Source organism: Pipistrellus kuhlii, unplaced genomic scaffold (genome assembly GCF_014108245.1).
Source record: "Pipistrellus kuhlii isolate mPipKuh1 unplaced genomic scaffold, mPipKuh1.p scaffold_m20_p_7, whole genome shotgun sequence".
NCBI lineage: Eukaryota > Metazoa > Chordata > Mammalia > Chiroptera > Vespertilionidae > Pipistrellus > Pipistrellus kuhlii.
The window spans coordinates 65,699,542-65,718,262 of record NW_023425573.1 but is presented as its reverse complement, the minus strand read 5'-3'; the positions used below and the strand labels follow the sequence as shown (position 1 = coordinate 65,718,262).

General features: G+C 40.6%; 1 protein-coding gene across 1 annotated transcript in view; it reads left to right on the top strand.

The window, feature by feature from the left end:
- The window catches only part of THSD7B (thrombospondin type 1 domain containing 7B), a 696,543-nt gene that overhangs the window by 316,580 nt on the left and 361,242 nt on the right, over positions 1 to 18,721 (top strand). The window contains exons 7-8 of the mRNA XM_036422004.2: positions 15,248 to 15,439; positions 17,401 to 17,635. Coding sequence (XP_036277897.1) covers positions 15,248 to 15,439; positions 17,401 to 17,635 — 427 coding nt within the window. The remainder of the gene's footprint in view (positions 1 to 15,247; positions 15,440 to 17,400; positions 17,636 to 18,721) is intronic.

Genomic DNA, 18,721 nt, shown 5'->3' with positions numbered 1-18,721 from the left:
TTTTAGCCAAAACCTCATTTCCATTGCATCACACATATCAGTGTGTTATAATGCTTGACTCCCAGTTGTTGCATCCATAAATATTCGCCAAGGAAAAGCTCTGCTGTAGTACCATATTTGAAAAATCTGTATTCATGTTATACACGAGGGCACATTGGCTGGATAATTCACTATACCTGAAATTATGAAATTTTAGGTCTTAATAGGTAAGCTTCAACTCATTATTTGCTTGAAGCAGGCAATGTATTTTTGGTTCCTTCCTGAAAAATAGATCTGGATATGGCATCAAAGCACAATCTGTAAAGGAAAATTAGATTTAAATTATATTTTTAATTAAACTTTTAAAAAATTAGATTTAAATTATATTTTAATTAAACATTTTAAAAAATTGCTTTGCAAAATATCCTCTTAAGGAAATGAAAAGAAAAATATACACACAGACTCTGCATATATTTGCCTATTATAAGTCCAACAAAGAATTTGTACTCAGAATATATAAATGACCTCAAAACTCCACAATATGAAAATAACCTGCTTTTAAGCCCAGCCACTGTAATAATATACCACAGACTGGGACATTTATTTCTCCCAGTTCTGAGGTCCGAGGCCAAGGTGCCTGCATACTTGTGCCTGCAGAGGGCCTGCTTCTTGTTTGTTGATAGTCACCTTCTCACTGTGCACATTCTATCTCTTCTTATAAGGACACTTATAATTTCATAATGAGGGTCCCACTCTCATGACCTCATCACCTCCCTCAGGCCCACCACCAAATACCATCATACTGGGACTTAGAACTTTGATATATGCATTTTGTAGGGACATAAACATTCAATCCATAACACAATCCAATTCAACACTAGTTCAAATTAAAAAAAGACATTTTCCCAAAGATGGTACAGAGAAGGGAGATAAACACATGAAAAAATTGGTTCACCATCCTAAGTCTTTAGGAAGATGTAAATGAAAATTGCCATGTAATTCAACTATCCCCCTATCAGAATGTTTAAAACTTAAACAACAAAAAAGTGGTAATATTAAGGACAGGTAAAGATGCAGGGCAATGAGAGCTCCCATTCATTGCTGAAGGAAATGCAAAATGGTACAGTGAGCGCGTTGGATAAGAGCTTGGCAGCTTATTAACATTATAATGAAAATATGTATTTATTTATTTAATTAAAATATAGTTGACATGTAATATTATTTTAGGTTTAAGTGTATAAATTGTAAATTAACATGTATATATCTTACAAACTGATCATCATAGTAAGTCAAGTAATGATTTATCGCCATATAAAGTTCTTACAATATCATTGACTATCTTTCCCGTGCTGTAGGTTACATCCCTGACTTGTTTATTTTATAACTGGAACTTGTACCTTTTAATCCCCTAAATCTGTCTCACCTCTGCCACCACCCTCCTCCCAAATGGCAACCAAATATTTTTACTGTGTCTGGGAGTCTATTTCTGTTGTTTATGTGCTTGTTTGTAGATTCTCATATAAGTGAAATCGTATGGTATTTGTTGTATTTGTCTGACTTATTTTACTGAGCATAATACGTTCTAGGCTCATCCATGTTATTGCAAATGGCAAGATTTCATTATGTTTTATGGTTGAGTAATATTCCATTAGACACACACACACACACACACACACACACACACACACACAATGGTTGCTTCCATTTCTTGGCTATTGAAAATGGTGCTACAGTAAACGTAGGGTTACATATATCTGTTTTTATTATTTTTTTATTTCTTTGGATAAATACCCAAAAGTGGATGTGTTGCATTTTCAATTTTTTGGCACAACTTCCATGGTGACTAGACCAATCCATATCCCCAATAACATTGTATAAGAGTTTTCTTTTCTCCATATCCTTGAAAACACTTGCTATTGGTTGTCTTTTTCATAATGGTGATTCTGAAAGGTGTAAGAGCAGATTTTTTTGTCCCAGCAATAACTCTCCTAAATATATACCTGCCCCCCCCACCAAAAAATATATATATATACACATATACACAAAAACCTTTATTCATAATTATATGAAAATGTGGAGATATCTCAATGATCTTCAGCAGGGGAATGGATAAACAAAATGTGCTATATCCATACAATAGAATTCTACTGAGCAACAAAAAAGAATGAATTCTTGACAAATGTAGCAATATGGATGAACCCCAAATGTGCTCTTCTTCAAAGGTTACATGTGGTATAATTCTGTTTTTAAGATATCCTAATGGTAAAAAGGAAAACTGTAGGAACAGAGATAAGATCAGTGGCTTCTAGGCTTCAGGATTGGGGGAAAGGGTTGACTCCAAATGGGCAACATGTGGAAATTTTTATGGCGGCAGAGCTGTTCTGTATCACGATTTTGGTAGTGGGTACAAGACTTTATGCATTTTCTGAAACTCATAGAATTATATAACATGAAGAGTAAATATTGTATAATACCTTTACAGTATGTAAGTTAAAATTTGACATATAATGAAAATTATAAATAATGCCACATTTTTTTGTGCAAGAACTTTAATGAAGTTAACTTCCCCTGAATTCATTTGCTTCATCTGTCCATCTCTGAAATGTGTTCTTCAGAAAGTAATCAACAATATAGTGAAGATTTTTTTTTTTTTTTTAGTATTATTAATCACACTAGTGGCCTGGTGCATGAAAATCCATGCACTGCGGGAGGAGGGGGAGATTCCTCAGCCTGGCCTGCCCCCTCTCACAGTCTGGGAGTCCTCATGGGCTGTCCTACTGACCTACTGATGGCTCCGGCCTGTTCCCCACTGGCCTCCATCTGCGGGAGGCAACCAGCCAATCAGGCATATAGATATTTTCTGAAGGCAACATGAATTCCTTCCTTATTTCTTTCCTCTGTGGTTGTAGAATAGGGGATTAAAAGGTGGAGAAAGACCTGTGGCCTGGCCTGGGGCTTTTGTAGAGAGAGGGCTGGGGAAAGTCTAGGAACAGTTTCATTCAATTGTCCTTCCTTCCTCTGGGACCCTCCCTCCATTTTTTTCCTTGTCTTGGTGGACACTCAGGCCTCGGACCCACAGGAGCCCAGCGATAATGGGGTTCAGCCCCCTCACTTCTCAGCTGAACACACAGCCACCTCACATTCCAAGCGGGGCTGTTTCAAAGTGGCTAAAGCCCTGGGAATCCACAGCTCCGGCCTTTTCCCTCTGGGTTTCCTCCTTGGTTCTGTTGCAAACTTCACTGAGACACCAAAGCATCTCTGCCCTGGTTTTGAGCTCTCTGGGTCCACAGTCTCCGCTCAGCATGATCTCCCAGAGCCTGTTCCCCTGGGCAGATGGGGCGGGGGGCTAGCTTGGAGAGCTGGAGGAAGATGGCACAGTCACAACTGGTATGAACCAGTGCCTGCTCAGCCAGACTTTCTGAGCTCCCCACCAGGCCCAGGCCAGGCCCCTTCCCAGCACCTGGAGGATCCCAGCTGAGGTTCCCTCCCTGCACCCAGTACCCTCTTCCCTGTTCCACCACCAGGAGCAGCTCACTTGCTCTGACCCTGCCAGCCCAACAGGCAGTAGTGCGGCCTAGGACACCTGTGGCCATAAGCCTCCTCCCCTTCCCTGAAGCATGAGTCGGGGTCCCGACAGCTTGTGGCTACCCCCAGGCTCCATGCATGGAGACACCACTTGCCACTGAGCAACTGTCCGGCCCAGGACCTGTGGGCACTAGGGTGGCCAGTGGGATCCAGACTTGGCTTTGCCGGCCACCCCCAAGGCCCGAGGGCTGTGCGTGCCCTGTGGGCCTTGTCACCCTTGTGAATCGCCACAGCTGGGCCATCCAGTCCCAGGAAGTGGCCTACCCGATCCCCATGGCTCACTCCCTGGTGCAGTTGGGCCTGCCTGGCAAGCACATATGCAGGAGCTGGGCCACCGAGGGGAGGGAGGAGGGATGCGCAGGCTGGGGCAGGAGCAGGGAACTTGGTGGCTTAAACACAACGTGGGCCCTCCAACACCACGTGGGCCCTGGACTCCTGGGCGCCCCTGCTTGGTGCTGCGCTCTCAGGCCTGAGGTGAGGGCAAGGAACCTGAGGCTGCAGCCTGGAGGCAGCCCTCGCTGCTTGCAGTTGCAGTGGTAGGTCAGGGAGGCTGCGGCCATGAGGCAGCCTCACACAAGTCCCTGCTGTAAGTCCCTGACTCTCTCTCTCTCTTTCTTTGAGACGTCAGCAGTTCAGTTCGTTCGGCATGCTGCATGCGCAGCATGGATTTTGGTTGAATCTTTGGTAACATTTTGGATGTTATGGACACTGGCTATACACACACACACACACACACACACACACACACATATATATATATATATATATATATATATATATATATATACACATACATAGATAGAAAGCATCTTAATCATGCAGTTATAGGGGGGAGTTAAATAAAGATGTATTTCCCACTTACAGGCATTAAAATATGTTTCTGAAGGTTAATTACATAGAGAAATTATCATTCTTCACTTATGTACTATCAGTTTACTCTATTGATTTACCCAATTTATCTTCAAAATATTGATTCTCAAATATTTTAAAACTTCTAGATAACTTCGTAAAATATACTACATATTCAAGTTGGTTCAAATGCTTTTATTTAAAACTATATAACTTGATAAATATATAGAAATGGATAGGTAGAAAAATAGACAACATGAGTAATATTATTTCCACCTTTATAATCATTTGAGTTTCCTTTTATTTTTTTAGCTAAAACCAATGGGATGAGGATAGAGCTAGTATCTTTGACAAAAATCATTTTGCTATTTGTAATGTCCTCTATTTTCATTTTCACCAGTAATAAAAAGTCACATTATATATAAATGGCACTTTGCAATTTCCAAAGTATTATGTTACATTAGTCTCTTTGATTCATTACCGGACCTGCTGATATAATCCCTCCTCCACAACCACCACCACTTACACAGGCATCTGAAGCCGAAAGAAGCTTAACAAGTTTGTGGGGTCACATTTTGGTAGGTGTTAAAGTCAGAACACCAATCCAGATATTACAATTCCTCATCAAATACTTTGTTCATTATAATGTACTGTTTACTTCCTGCAAGATTTTTCCTTTTAGAAGACATATGTCCTGTGTTACAAAGGTCATTTATTCCATTATTGACAGTCTTACTCATCTTTTTAACACTGTTCAGTCTCTATAAAATTCTCAGGAGAAACAAAGTTTCTGAACTAAGAAATTGTCTTCTGATTGCGTTTTGAGATTTAGCAGTATGGATTTTCTTTTTCAGTGCGCACTTCTGTGCTATCCACTGTGTCCAAAAGAGTTAGGATCATTCTTCAGGTATTCCTCTTGCCTTCTGTCTGATTCTTCCATCTCTCTATTCTGAGCTTATCTATTCTAATTTTGAAAGGTTTTCTCCTATTCTGCCCCATCCCAAGATGCAATTCCCAGATAATCAGAGAGCCTATTCCTTTTGACTTACCCTTTCCAATACTAAACTTACTGAGAAGCTGACAAAGGATTGTAGAGAATCCCTTCTTTATGGTTTGGCACCGGCTAAAATTAACGTAATAGGAATGATACATATGAAGTATAAGCCAGGAAGCAGCAATACAGCATGATAGAAAGAACATAGCTTGCAATGTCTAACAGACAGCTTTAACTGTACCAGCTCAGACATTTATGAGCTACCTAACTTTCTGACAAGGTTTTTTTTAGCTTCTCTCTACTTCAGGTGAAAGAATAATGCCTCATTAATAACATAAATATGAATATTCATTAAACCATTACATGTTTTGTGGTTAGCACAGAGTATAGCCCACCCTTACACAAATATCAGCTACCCATGTTATTTTAGGGCAGTTGATTTTTTGTTATTATGAATATGGTCATACTTAAAATCAGGTTTCTTTATTTGTCTTCTTTTATGTATAAATTAAATAGACAGATAAGCTTCAGATTGTGGTAGTAACAAGCAGAAATATTCATTGCAATGCTGGCATAGTATTGTTGTACATAGATAACTTCTGTTTATCCTTTAGCTTTGTTTCATATTTTATTGGTTTGCAATATAAACATTTCCTTAGCTGATTATGTTCTCAGTCCAGAAGTAGCCATGGGCTACTTGCCTGTAAGGAGATAATATTTAAATTTTTAAAATGGAATTAAGTATATATGAATTCCAGAATATTTGCTATGTGCTATCTGTTGACATCTTTCTCAGCTGTTGGCAAGCATTTAATCAATGTTTATTGGCTTTTCTTCTCTGAGATTTAAATAGTACATTAAATTTTATGACAGGGAGAGTATTTTCCATAACTGTTTTATTATTTTCCATAGATAGTTTAATAGTATATAAGAGGAAATAACCATAAAATAGCTGAGCATGAACTATTTTTGAAAGTATATGGTAATTTGAAGTTTGTATGATGACAAAATGTTGAGGTAGTTTTCAAATCATATTGTAGTTTTGTGGATATCTGAGTTTATCTTTATCTATATATTTTTACTCTTTTGGACAACAATAGTCTAGATCAGTAGTAAATAAGTATAGTTTTTTTTAATTGTTATACAAGATAGATAGTAGTTCATAAAATTAAATTATAATTTCTCCAAAGTCACAAAACGACAAATGCCACGAATGTACTATATTTCAAATGTATAGTTTAAACATTAGCTTTATGTTGAAAGTCCAAACTATGATAGCTATATTAGTGTTAAGTTTATATGATTGCTTGACTAATAGCTATAGAATGTTTGCCATGAGGTATTTATACTTAAAGTAGTATATACATTTGAATGGAAAAAAATTAGCGACCCTTATGTACACTAATATATTCAAAGATCTTTCTCTCATCTAAGTACTTTTGCTGTTGTCCAGGAATGGTTAGGCATGAGAAGAGCAGTGTAAATTATGGCCAAGACCTAGTCAGTCATACAGCCATTTATGCATGGCTCCCAGAATAACAAACAAAAATATTAGTGATGAATATGACCACAGAATTTCACTCCCAAATATATACCAAAGAGAATTGAAAATAGGCACTCAAACATGTAGGTACATGTATAAATGTGTTCATAGTCACAGTAGCCGAAAGATAACCGTCAACAGATGAATGAATTAAAAAATTATGGTATATACATACAATGAAATATTATCCTATCTAATAAAAGAGTAATATGCAAATTAACCATCACTGTGCACCAAATATGGTGGTGCTCATAGCCACAAAAATGGCGGTGCTGGCCAGAGCCATGGAGCTGGCAGACACATAAGTCTGCAGGGAGTCTGGGCCCCAGCCCCAATCCCATGGAGCAGGGGTCCTCAAACTTTTTAAAGTGGGGGCCAGATCACGGTCCCTCAGAGAGCTGGAGGGCCGGACTATATGAACTACTAATTCCTACTGTAACACCTCGGCTGCGCTCACTGCCCAAAAAACCTGGTGGGCCGGATCAGACTCCTCTGCGGGCCGCATGTGGCCCGCAGGCCGTAGTTTGAAGACCCCTGCCATGGAGGCTGCTGCTCTGGGCTGCTGTGGCCAGAGCCAGTGGATACATCCTGCATCCCTTGGTCCCCTCCTCTCATTTCCAGGAAATAAAATGTCCGCTGTGCACCCACCTTTTGGCACAGCCCCTGCCCACCGCAGGCACCTCCTCCCCCAGCAGGCAGTGCCGTGCAGCTCCCAGGCACCTGTCTTCCCATAGCTTATATGAACAAATGCATGCAGGCAAAGTCAGGAATTCAGGCTTCTGCCATCAGCTTCTAGCTCTCAGGGCACCACATGGGAGACTGAGGGTGGGGGTGGGGATGATGGGAAGGAGGGGGAAAGGCACCAACCAGCAGTTGCTCCAGCCCTGCCCAAGTTTCACTTTTTGTCTGTGGGTTCTCTCCTGGGCTCCATGTGAGCATTCCCGGGATAAGTAGCTTTAGAGAGCAGGGGGACAGCCGGGCACTGCAAGATAAGTGTTGGTTGGTTGGTCTGGGGCACAGGACACACTGGGGGATCAGGGCCCGGCCTGTCAGGGACTGGAGACAATGGGAGGGGAAATGCCTGGGCACCTCCTCCTATGCCTTAGCCTCTGCCTCCAGCTGACACCACCACCACCTCAGCCCTGGCTGCCTCCTTCCAGCGGTATTGTTGCAAATCCTCTTTCCTTCTCCCCACCCTCTGCCTTCAGGTGCCTCAGGAACCCCCAGCCTTCCCGAGTGCAAGCACCTCTGAGGAGTGTGCACGGTGTGAAAGTGCCAGGCACTGTGCATTCATGGGGTACACGCCATTGAAGGGAGACCCTGAGTTTTCAGGAAGCTCAAATCGTGGTCTGGGTGGGGTTGGAGCCCTTTCCCGTGTGACCCCAGCCTGGGATTTTCAGGGTGTCCAGGGTGTGGGGCCACAGCCAGCTGCTTTGAGCTTTCACAGAATCCCAGTTGTTACCATGGAAGGGGCCTAGGAATCCAGTTATCCAAGCTGCCATTTTACAGTTGGGGCAACTGAGGTCCAGAGAGAAGGAGGGCCTAACCCAGAAATCAGTCACTAAAGGCCAAACTGTAATGAAAATAAAAATGGCTCCCAATTTCTAATTTCCATTCTCCAGCATTTCTCCAGTACCCACAGGCTGGCAGGGGGCGAGGGGTGGGGGGGGAGAGGGGCATTCAGGCTGGCAGGCAGAGTGGTTAGGAGCAATCAGGCAGGCAGGCAGGTGAGCATGTAGGAGCCAGCGATCCTGAATTGTGATAGGGATGTCCAATTGCCAGTGCAGAATTGGGCCTAAACTAGAATTCTGACATCCCCTGAGGGACCAGATTGGAGAGGGTTCAGGCCAGGCTGAGGGGTCCCCTCTCCCCCATGCATGAATTTCATGCACCAGGCCACTAGTTTTATCATAAAATAGAATAAAGTAGTGATATGTGTCATAACGTAGATCAATCTCTAAAATATTATGCTATGTGAAAGAAGCCAGCAAAAAAAAAAAAAAAATCACAAATTGTATGATTCCATTGACATGAAATATTCATAATAATTTAATTGACCGAGATGGAACATAAATTAGTGGCTGCCAAGGACTGAGGGGAGTGAGTAATGGGGAGAAAATGCTTAATGGGTAAAGGGTTTTACTTTAGAGCAATTAAAATGTATTCAAACTCTGTAGAAATCATATTGTGATTTACTAAATGCCACTAAAGTGTTTACTTTTAAAGCCTTCATTTTATGTAATGTGAATTTCACCACATTAAATTATTGTTTTTAAAAAATGTTGAGTGACAAGGTGAAAGCAGCACCGTATCCCAGGTTCTCAGAATCACAGATGGTTTAAATAAGTCTACTCCAAGAGGAGATAATGCAGAGGTTGTCATTATTGATCCCAAGGAGGCTGATGAGGATGTGATTTTATAGTATTTTGAAAGATGAATTTGATTTCACTCTTAAATATATTCTTTGTTATTATGATATTAGATGATCAGAGCTGGTGAAAATGACTTTTAATGGCCATGTCTCTGTGCCAGATGCTCTATTTTCCATGCTTGACTGAGATTTCAGTTGACTCATTGATCCACCCGAAAAAAAAATGAAAACAGGAGATAATAAATGCTCCTCTTTCAAGACGGGTGCTCTCTGTGAAATGGGAAGATAATTATACCACTGTTGACGGGCAGGTGGAGTTATTCAGGCACAAGTGCTTCATTTTTGGCTCTTAAAATCATTTAGTTTAGCTGACCATATAAAAATGATATGGAAAATTATAAATGGTGTTTATATTTTGTGTGAATCAGCCTGTGAAGCTGTCGGGAGTTATTTGTGCATATACACGAATGGTAAGGCAGATGCTTTCCATGGCTATGGCATAAATATCTAAATTTTTCAGATGAATGAGGGTTTTGTGGTATATATCTTTGCAAAGAACATTTTTTTAAGGTCCCTATATTTTGAAAGTCCTCTAAAATGTTGGGCACCTTGCTTATATATTTTGCATAAATAACTTCTAATACTTAAAATATCCCTGAAAAGTAGCTGTTACTATTTCATTTTCAGAAGTGAGATAACTGAGGTTCAAAGGTGTTACATGACATACTCATGAGGATAAGTGGTGCTATGATTCATCCTCAGATACTTAACTCTGTCAGACTAGGATCCCATTATGCATTTTTTTTTTTTGTTTTTTTCCGTTTTGTTTTTGTTTTGTTTTGTTTTGTTTTTTAATCTTTAAAAAACTGGGAGCCCAGTGCACGAAATTCATGCACTGGGAGGAGGGTCCCTCAACCCAACCTGCTCCCTCTCACATACTGGGAACCCTCAGGGGATGTCCTATCAGGGGAAGACACCAGCCCCATCACCCCGCTGCTGCAGCCACTGCCAGTCACCCCAGTTTTCATCAACATGGACTCTGGTCCCTTCACCATGAAAAAATGTCAACTTTCTTTAGGCATTTTCAACATGTGTCTTTCATAGGTTATGACATTTTCTTTCTTTCTTTCTTTCTTTCTTTCTTTCTTCTTTCTTTCTTTCTTTCTTTCTTTCTTTCTTTCTTTCTTCTTCCTTCCTTCCTTCCTTCCTTCCTTCCTTCCTTCCTTCCTTCCTTCCTTCCTTCCTTCCTTCCTTCCTTCCTTTCTTTCTTCCTTCCTTTCTTTCTTTCTTTCTTTCTTTCTTTTTTATCCTCATCTGAGGATATGTTTTCATTGATTTTTAGAGAACGTGGGAGAGAAAGGGAAAGACAGGGAGAAACATCAAAGTGAAAGGAACACTTTAATTGGTTGCCTCCTGCATGAGACCTGATTTGTGTTCCAGCCAGGAAGGAGCCTGCAACCTAGGTACATGCCCTTGATCAGAATCTAACCGGACCCTGTTGTTGGCAAGCCTAGGCATTATCCACTGAGCCAAACTGGCTAGGGAAGGATATGACATTTCTTAGCCCTCCAGCAGCAAACTTCCTTTTTTTTTTTTTTTTTTTTTTTTTTTTTTTTTTTTTTTCTCCAGGAGTGTGGTAGAAAAAACCTAGATCACCTTTTTTGGATTCTTATAGCCAAGTTACTAAGAATATTACCAGTGGCAAACAGGGAGTTTAGCCAATGAGCGGTCAGAAAAGATATTACCTCTGTAGTTCATACAGATTGTAGTTCAATATTCTCTGGCTCTGCCCCTGCCAAGGCCTAAACCCTCTGAGCCTGGGCAGGGGACTCCCAGCTCCCTCTGATCGCCCGAGCACCCAGCTCTGCCCCTTCCAAGACACCAACTCTCTGGCCCAAGCAGGGGAATCCCAGCTTCCTCTGATCACCTGGCTCTGCTCCTGCCCAGGCCCCAACCCTCTGGCATAGGCTTGGGACCTGGGCATGGGACCCCCAGCTCCCTCCAATCACCTGATCACCTGGCTCCACCCGTACCTAGGCTCCAAGCCTCTAACCTGGGCTTGGGGCCTGGGTAGGGGACCCCCAGCTCCCACTAATCACCAGCTCCACCCCTTCTAAGGCCTAAAGTCTTGGAGCCTGGGAAGGGGCCCCCCAGTTCTTTCCGATCTCTGGCTCTGCCCCTGCCCAGGAGCCCCCTGGCTCAGGTCTTCCCTGTTGCTCTGGACCTACCCCAGGCCTACCTTGGAGGGACCTGGGTGCTGAGAAAGTTCTCAGGACACAGGCTGCTGGGCACCAACGTATGCAAATTAACTTCCATCTTTGTTGTGCTAATTTGCATAATCACTCTGATTGGCTGTGGGTGTAGTGGATGTAAGGTCAGTTTGCATGTTTGTCTATCATTAGGTATGATGATGGCTTACACATATTTCAAAGTATGCTTATGACTATTAATTTGTCTCCCCTAAAGAAAGGCTCTTCACCTTGTTCTTACTTCTTAATTGGCCTGTATAGATAAGCTATCAAATTGTTGGTGGAGAATTGACAATTAATTGCACCAAGGAAGTGTGTGTACCATTTTATATGAATGCATAGCCCTTGAAAAGCATTCAAGCACCTAAATATAATGGGCTCTGACTGGTAACTAGGGAAAACATTAAGTTTGGGTAATGGGAAACCTAAGTAATGGGAATTTAAGGAAGGAATAAATATAATACGACTTGTGTGTCAGTCTAAGTCATTCAGAATTTGATGTCCAATAACTCTTTCAACATAGGCATTCGTTTTTCCTCATGTAACTTCAGAATTAACTGTCTTCCAGATACCTTGTACTTTTCTGCTATGATACCTTTGTTGGCACTTTGATGCCTGAAATGCCTGCCCTCATTGCCACCAGTCCTGAACCTTTCTCTTTCTCCATGTTGAAAGGCTTCAGCTGTCATGCTAACTCCTGTAGAATTTCTTGTTCAAAATACACATTCTTGCCAAGACCGGTTTGGCTCAATGGATAGAGCATCGGCTTGGAAACTGAAGGGTCCCGGGTTCGATTCTGGTCAAGGGCATGTACCTTGGTTGCGGGCATATCCCACAAGAGGCAGTTGATCGATGACTCTCTCATTGATGTTTCTAACTCTCTATCTCTCTCCCTTCCTCTTTGTATAAAATATATTTAAAAAATACACATTCTCAGCTTGTCATGCACTTTTTTTGTTTTTAAGATTTTTTAAATTGATTTTTTTGAGAGAGGAAATGAGTGAAAGAAAAATGAGAGATAGAGAGAGATAGAGATAGAGAGAGAGAGAGAGAGAGAGAGAGAGAGAGAGAGAGAGAGAGAGAGAGAGAGAATGAGAGAGAGAAAAAGAGAGATCCATTAGAGCCATACTTCCATGAGAGAGAGAGAGAGAGATCCATTAGAGCCATACTTCCATTGGCTGCCTCTTGCACTCTCCTTATTGGGAATCAAGCCTTTGGATGTATAAGACAATGCCCCACCAACTGAGCCATGGCTTGGCATTTAATTTACTTTTGGAGATAGTTTTATTCTCATGTGTTTATAGCTAATCTCTGTTATTAACTATGAGCTCTAATGGGGTAAATAAGTTATTTTCATCTACTTATATACCATCATATACTCTGGACATACTATGTGCTCATCAAATTGTTGATAATTATATATAACTCTTGAAAGCAGAGCTTTCTCAAAGCATATTCATAAAAATACCATTTCTGGGACAGATGCTCCTTAAAAAGGGATGGCCATTGGTCGAATAAGCTCAAAAAAACAACATACCATTTCCACCCTAGGAAATGTACACGATAAATTGGCATTTTCAAAATTGAGGAATTCTTTAGTAATAAGCCTATTCTACTAACTCAACCCAGTCCTCTCAGCCCTCCCCTCTTTTATCATTTATTCTTGAAATGTTCTAAAGACACTGCTTTAAAGTGTTTTGTATATAAATGATGCTACTAATATTTGTAAATGTGGAAATTGGATTTTGATTAGAGATGTAATTTGAGTGTTTTGTTTTGCCTACCTCCTTATGTAGTTGGAAAACCACTACCCATTAGCTGTAGTATTGGTGTGTCTGTGTGTGTTTGTGTGTATGTGCAAGCATGCGCCATATAATGTAGGCTTAACCTGAAAATAGATCGATACTAAGAAGAGAATGTTTGGAACTGGTCTTTCAGCTTGATTGTGTGCTAGGATCTCTATTACTTCTCATAATATGTTTGAATAGTTGTATCTGTACCTCAAGGGCAATGAGCCTGGCCTCAGTTACAAATATGAATGCAGATATTAGCAGTGCACAGTCTTCTTCAGGCAGTTTGCTTACTGTCACGTGTTTTTACTTACTTCCGCAGAAAAGGAACATACATCTCCAGGGAATTAGACACAGCATGGTTCATGGGGAAAGTAGAAGTTTGGGGCCAGAATGTTTTAAATTGATTCCAAGCTCAGTCCTATGCAATTCTGTCCAAGATTTCTTCTCAGAGCCCCTGACTCCTCGCCTATAAAGCAGGGGTCACACCTGCACTGAGAGTTTCCTACAAGGACAGTGCCTGGCACAAAGGAGATACTTTATAAATATTAATCCCCTTTTTAGTAGTTTTATCTAAGAATATGAAAAGAGCATTTCACAGGCACAAAGTCGCACACACAGGCTCTCTCCTAGAGTTGTCATTCCACATTTCATGTTGTTATGTCGAACTATAAACAATATCACTGTTGTTTCTGTCTGCTGTTTTTATGGGGTGACTGTGAATAGGGAAAGAGGAGCAGTTGAATTATTAATTGTGAAGCATATTTAATTCTATAAATGGAGAAGAAATAACCCAAGAGAGAGCTTTTTAATTAAAACATTGTAATAATCTGAGATATAGAAAGTAACTTCAAAGTGATCACCTGAGGCCCTAGCCAGTTTGGCTCCATGGATAGAGCATCGGCCTGTGGAATGAAGGGTCCCAATTCGATCTGGTCCAGGGCACATGCCCAGGTTGTGGGCTTGATCCTCCCTGTGGGGCATATAGGAGGCAGCTGATCAATGATTCTCTCTCATCATTGATGTTTCTCTCTCTCTCTCTCTCTCTCTCTCTCTCTCTCCTTCACCTTTCCTCTCTGGAATCAATAAAAAAATAAAATAAAATACAAAATACATTTTTTTAAAAAGAAAAGATCACCTCAGTCTTAACATCTGTAAATTATAAATATATATTTATAGTAAATATATGTTATAAAAATATATGCATTTAAGTAATTTATAAGTGCATTCAAAGGAGGATAGTAAATGCTTTTGGAAGAATTTTGGACTGCCTTTCAACATTTTTCTCAGCACATTATATAATTCAGCCATGGATCTATTTTCATTATGGTTTTGGATTACTTGCCACTATGCACAAATAAGGTAAAAGAGTAATGGTGTGATCATCTTGCTTAAGGTTACGTATTTGGAGCAAAAGCACACACCAGAAAATTAGATTGGTAAAATTCTTTCTTATAGGGTAGAACAAAATGCTCAACATAAATTATGCTTTCAGGACAACAGGCAACTGTGACCCCCATCTTGCAGTAAAGCATATACTTGTTACCTGTGGTTGTCAATAATGCATCAATCATGTCTGTCTCCAGCCATCCATGGCTGAGCTGTTGCTGGAAGAAGCCCATTGTGTCCCTGTGAAGAATAACAAGTGCCAGTTTTGCTGTAGTACCTGCCTTTCTAAATGCCAAATGATCTCCTGGCAGTTTTCCTTGACACAGGCATTACGAATGGCTGGAGAAACCATCATTTTCCATGCTTTATTGGTTTAGACACAAAGTGAAGTCTTCTGAGCTAAAATGAAGTAATAGAGGAAGCAGTGAGCCTCAATGTTCCTTGGACTGTCCTGGATTGAGCATTAACCAGCATGTGCTTTGGTCTGGTTGATTACAGGAGAAGATGTGGCAGGGAGTCTCTGCCCAGCATCTGTTCCTCCTGAACGGACGGCTTGTGAAATTCCCTGCAGGATGGATTGCGTGGTGAGCCAGTGGACAGAGTGGTCATCCTGCTCCCAGTCTTGTTCAAATAAAAACTCGGATGGGAAACAAACCAGGTCAAGAACTATCCTGGCATTGGCTGGAGAAGGTGGGTCATAGTGAAGACTTCAAGGAAGTCCATTGCCCAATTGTTGTTTTCTGTTAGGTAACTGTGAAGATGATATAACAGGATTAGACACATTCAGGTGATTTTCGGTATTCCTCGAGTCCAAATGAACACTGTTCTGTCATTGTGTGCTTGTTCTCTTTAATCCTCAAGGGTGTCTCTGCTGAGTTCCATTTATTTGCATGAGTTGTTTTAAGTCCATTCTGTTATTTGTCATTAAACTCTTTTAGGGAAGAAAAAGAGCTGGTTGATACACATCCAGCTCATGTAGTTGGGGACATAATTGGAATATGTCTGGTAAGAAGGGTGCCAAATTAGGAATTGAAAGGCATGGCTCTTTAACTGGAAACTGCCCGTCACTTCAGCAAGCTCCCTGATCTCTGAGCCCTGATGTTCTGTTCTGTTCTGCTGGCATGTGGTGAGAGGAGAAAGGACGAGCGCTATACAAATGGCTTTGAAGAAGCTGAAGTGTGTGATGGGAATGTAAATGGTTGGCATCAGAAAAAATTAGAGGAGCAGCTGTCCCCATCATTGATAGCAGTGTCTGGAACCAGCCGATGGGTGTCATTCTCTCAGGCCTTCCCCCAGCTTTGTTCGCCCACAGCTCAATGGGAGCAACAATGCAGTGTGGCCTCCAGATGCAGGGAGCTCCTTTTTCAACAAGATTCTGTTCTGTGATTCTGAGACAGGGGCCAGTGTCAAGATGAATGAAGATTTTCATATTCTTAAAGGGCAACTGCTGCCTCTACTGTCTTTTATAATTTTGTATGGAGTGGGGAAAAGTCTATAGTATTTAATGGGGGAAAACTTTAACAAGAATAATAAAACCTGAGTCACAAATTTTCTTGAGCATTTGGCCCACTGAATAAAATAGTGTGAAAGACTGAGAAAAAAAATCAAATGCTTTAGATAAATACCAGTTGTCACAGGCATATAAAAATGTAAAAGAAAAGACAGTACTGAAATGTGATTGTCTGACTCACCAAGAGTGTGAAGATCTATATCTGTCTGGTCTCCCAGCCTGTGGATAACACATTGTCAAATATGATTCCAGAGGTCAAGGGTGGCTTCCTCTTGCCAAACTTTGAGAGAGATTTCTGGATTTCTCAAATTGTTATAAGACGCACTGTTTGATGGAGGAAGGGTGTTTTAAAATGGTGCTCTGATAAAATAATGCTCTCTTAGCAAAGAGAGGCCATTTATAGGCAACAGGAGTGCTTGTGTGTGCATACCTGTGTGTGTGTGTGCACGCACACTAACACATGAGCACACGTATGTTGGATCCAGTATCAATTCAATATCATGGGCTATTTTATTGATATATAACTGACTCATTTATTAGGCATAGTTATATTAAAATAAAAGATTTCTTTAGAGTTCTTCTCAGCAATGCATGACTCAGAGGTGGGCAATAGAATCACTTATTTTTAAAAATATAATTGACATGTATTGCTCCTGTTCTTTAGAAAATGGATAACATTTATCTAAAATGGATAAATCTTCAGACTATTATTTCGGACAAAAGAGCATGTCCTTAAAGTGGGAAAAGGAGTGCAGTTGCTTATGCCTTTCAATAGCTGTGTCAAAAAGGCTGTTTTTCTAGATCATAAAAATAGCAAAAACAATAAAAAGAACATGCTAATAAAATTAGCAATGAGTCTGGCTAGTATGCTTCTGTGGTTAAAGATCAATCTATGATCCAGGAAATCACAGTTCAATTCCTAGTCAAGGCACATGTTGGATTGCAAGCTTGATTCCCACTCGGGGTGTGCAGGAGGCAGCCAATCAATGATTATCTCTCATCATTGATGATTCGATCTCCCTCTCCCTCTCCCTTCCTTTCTGAAATCAATAAAAATATTATATATATATTAAAAATTTTAATATATATATTTAAAAAAAACGAACCACAATGGCATTCTTTTATATTTTGTTGTTTGCAGGTGGAAAGCCATGCCCCCCTAGTCAGGCCCTCCAAGAATATCGCTCATGCAATGACCATTCCTGTATGCAACTCTATTGGGAGACATCACCTTGGGGCCCCTGTGCTGAAGACACATTGGGCACTGCTCTTAATGCAACCATTGGATGGAATGGAGAAGCTGCCTGTGGTGTGGGCATTCAGACACGGAAGGTCTTTTGTGTCAAGAGTCACGTGGGACAAGTGATGACCAGAAGGTATTATCAAAATTTAGTGAAAGTGCATAGGATATTTGCCTATTGGAGTATTTTTAGTTAAAAGCATTTTTTAAGCGCTGAATATGCCTCAGTTTGTGCTAGAGTAATACATTTTATTTTGTCTTGACTGTTAAAAATTAAAAACGATGTCTTAACAAAGGTAGACATTTTATTAAGTTATGATATGTGTATTAGTTAATGGATAACAGTAAATAAAATAAATAAGAATCTGTTTGAGTAATTCAATTGTTTAGAGCTGATCTTAATAGTTTTGACTCTTACTCATGCAAAGACTAGGTCTACATGAAGGCAGGTTTGAACTTTGAAATTATAGGGTTGAATTTGATTCTTCTTTAGGTCCCATTGATCTTTTCTGCTGTGAGAAATAAACTTATGCAGCCATTTTGAATATATTAATTCATTCCCTTGTGCAGGTTTACAATCTCATAGACACTGTAGTTGGCATATGAAGTTGTAAAGAAATAAATAAAAATAAGTAGGAGATTTCGGACATGGAGAGTAGAATACAGATCTAAAAAGGGGTCAGGAATAATTACAAGTGATGGAGGAAAATATGTAATTGAGTGGAAAGCACAGCTGCAGAGGTTTCATCTCTAGACCAAATAAAGAGACGTTACTCTTCCTTGAGTTTCTGCGGTAATCTCGTGGGGAGTGAAGGGCCTATGCAGTATGCAGAGACTGGCTAACTGGCCACAGAGGTTTCCAAGTGGCCATGTTTGACTAGTCCCCTATTTGTGGTGAAGACCCCACCCAGTCACAGGAGTGGTGGTTACCAGGATGGACTGGTGCACACTAGGCAAGTTAGAGATGTTCCCAAGGAATTTTCAAAAATGGGAAAATGAAACCATCTCTTTTTCTATTCCTGGTGATCTAGCTATATGAACTGAAAGTTTCCATAGTCTGGTGAGGCTTGGTGGAAAAAGTAAGAGAGGAGAATGAAGCTGATGCTCAGAAAGAAGCAGAAATCGAAACAGAACAGATCCTGGCAGCATTAAGCCCTGGTTTCATCCCCCTTAATTATACCACTGCCTTTCCTGGCAACCAAGGCGAGTGCGTTTGCTCTCC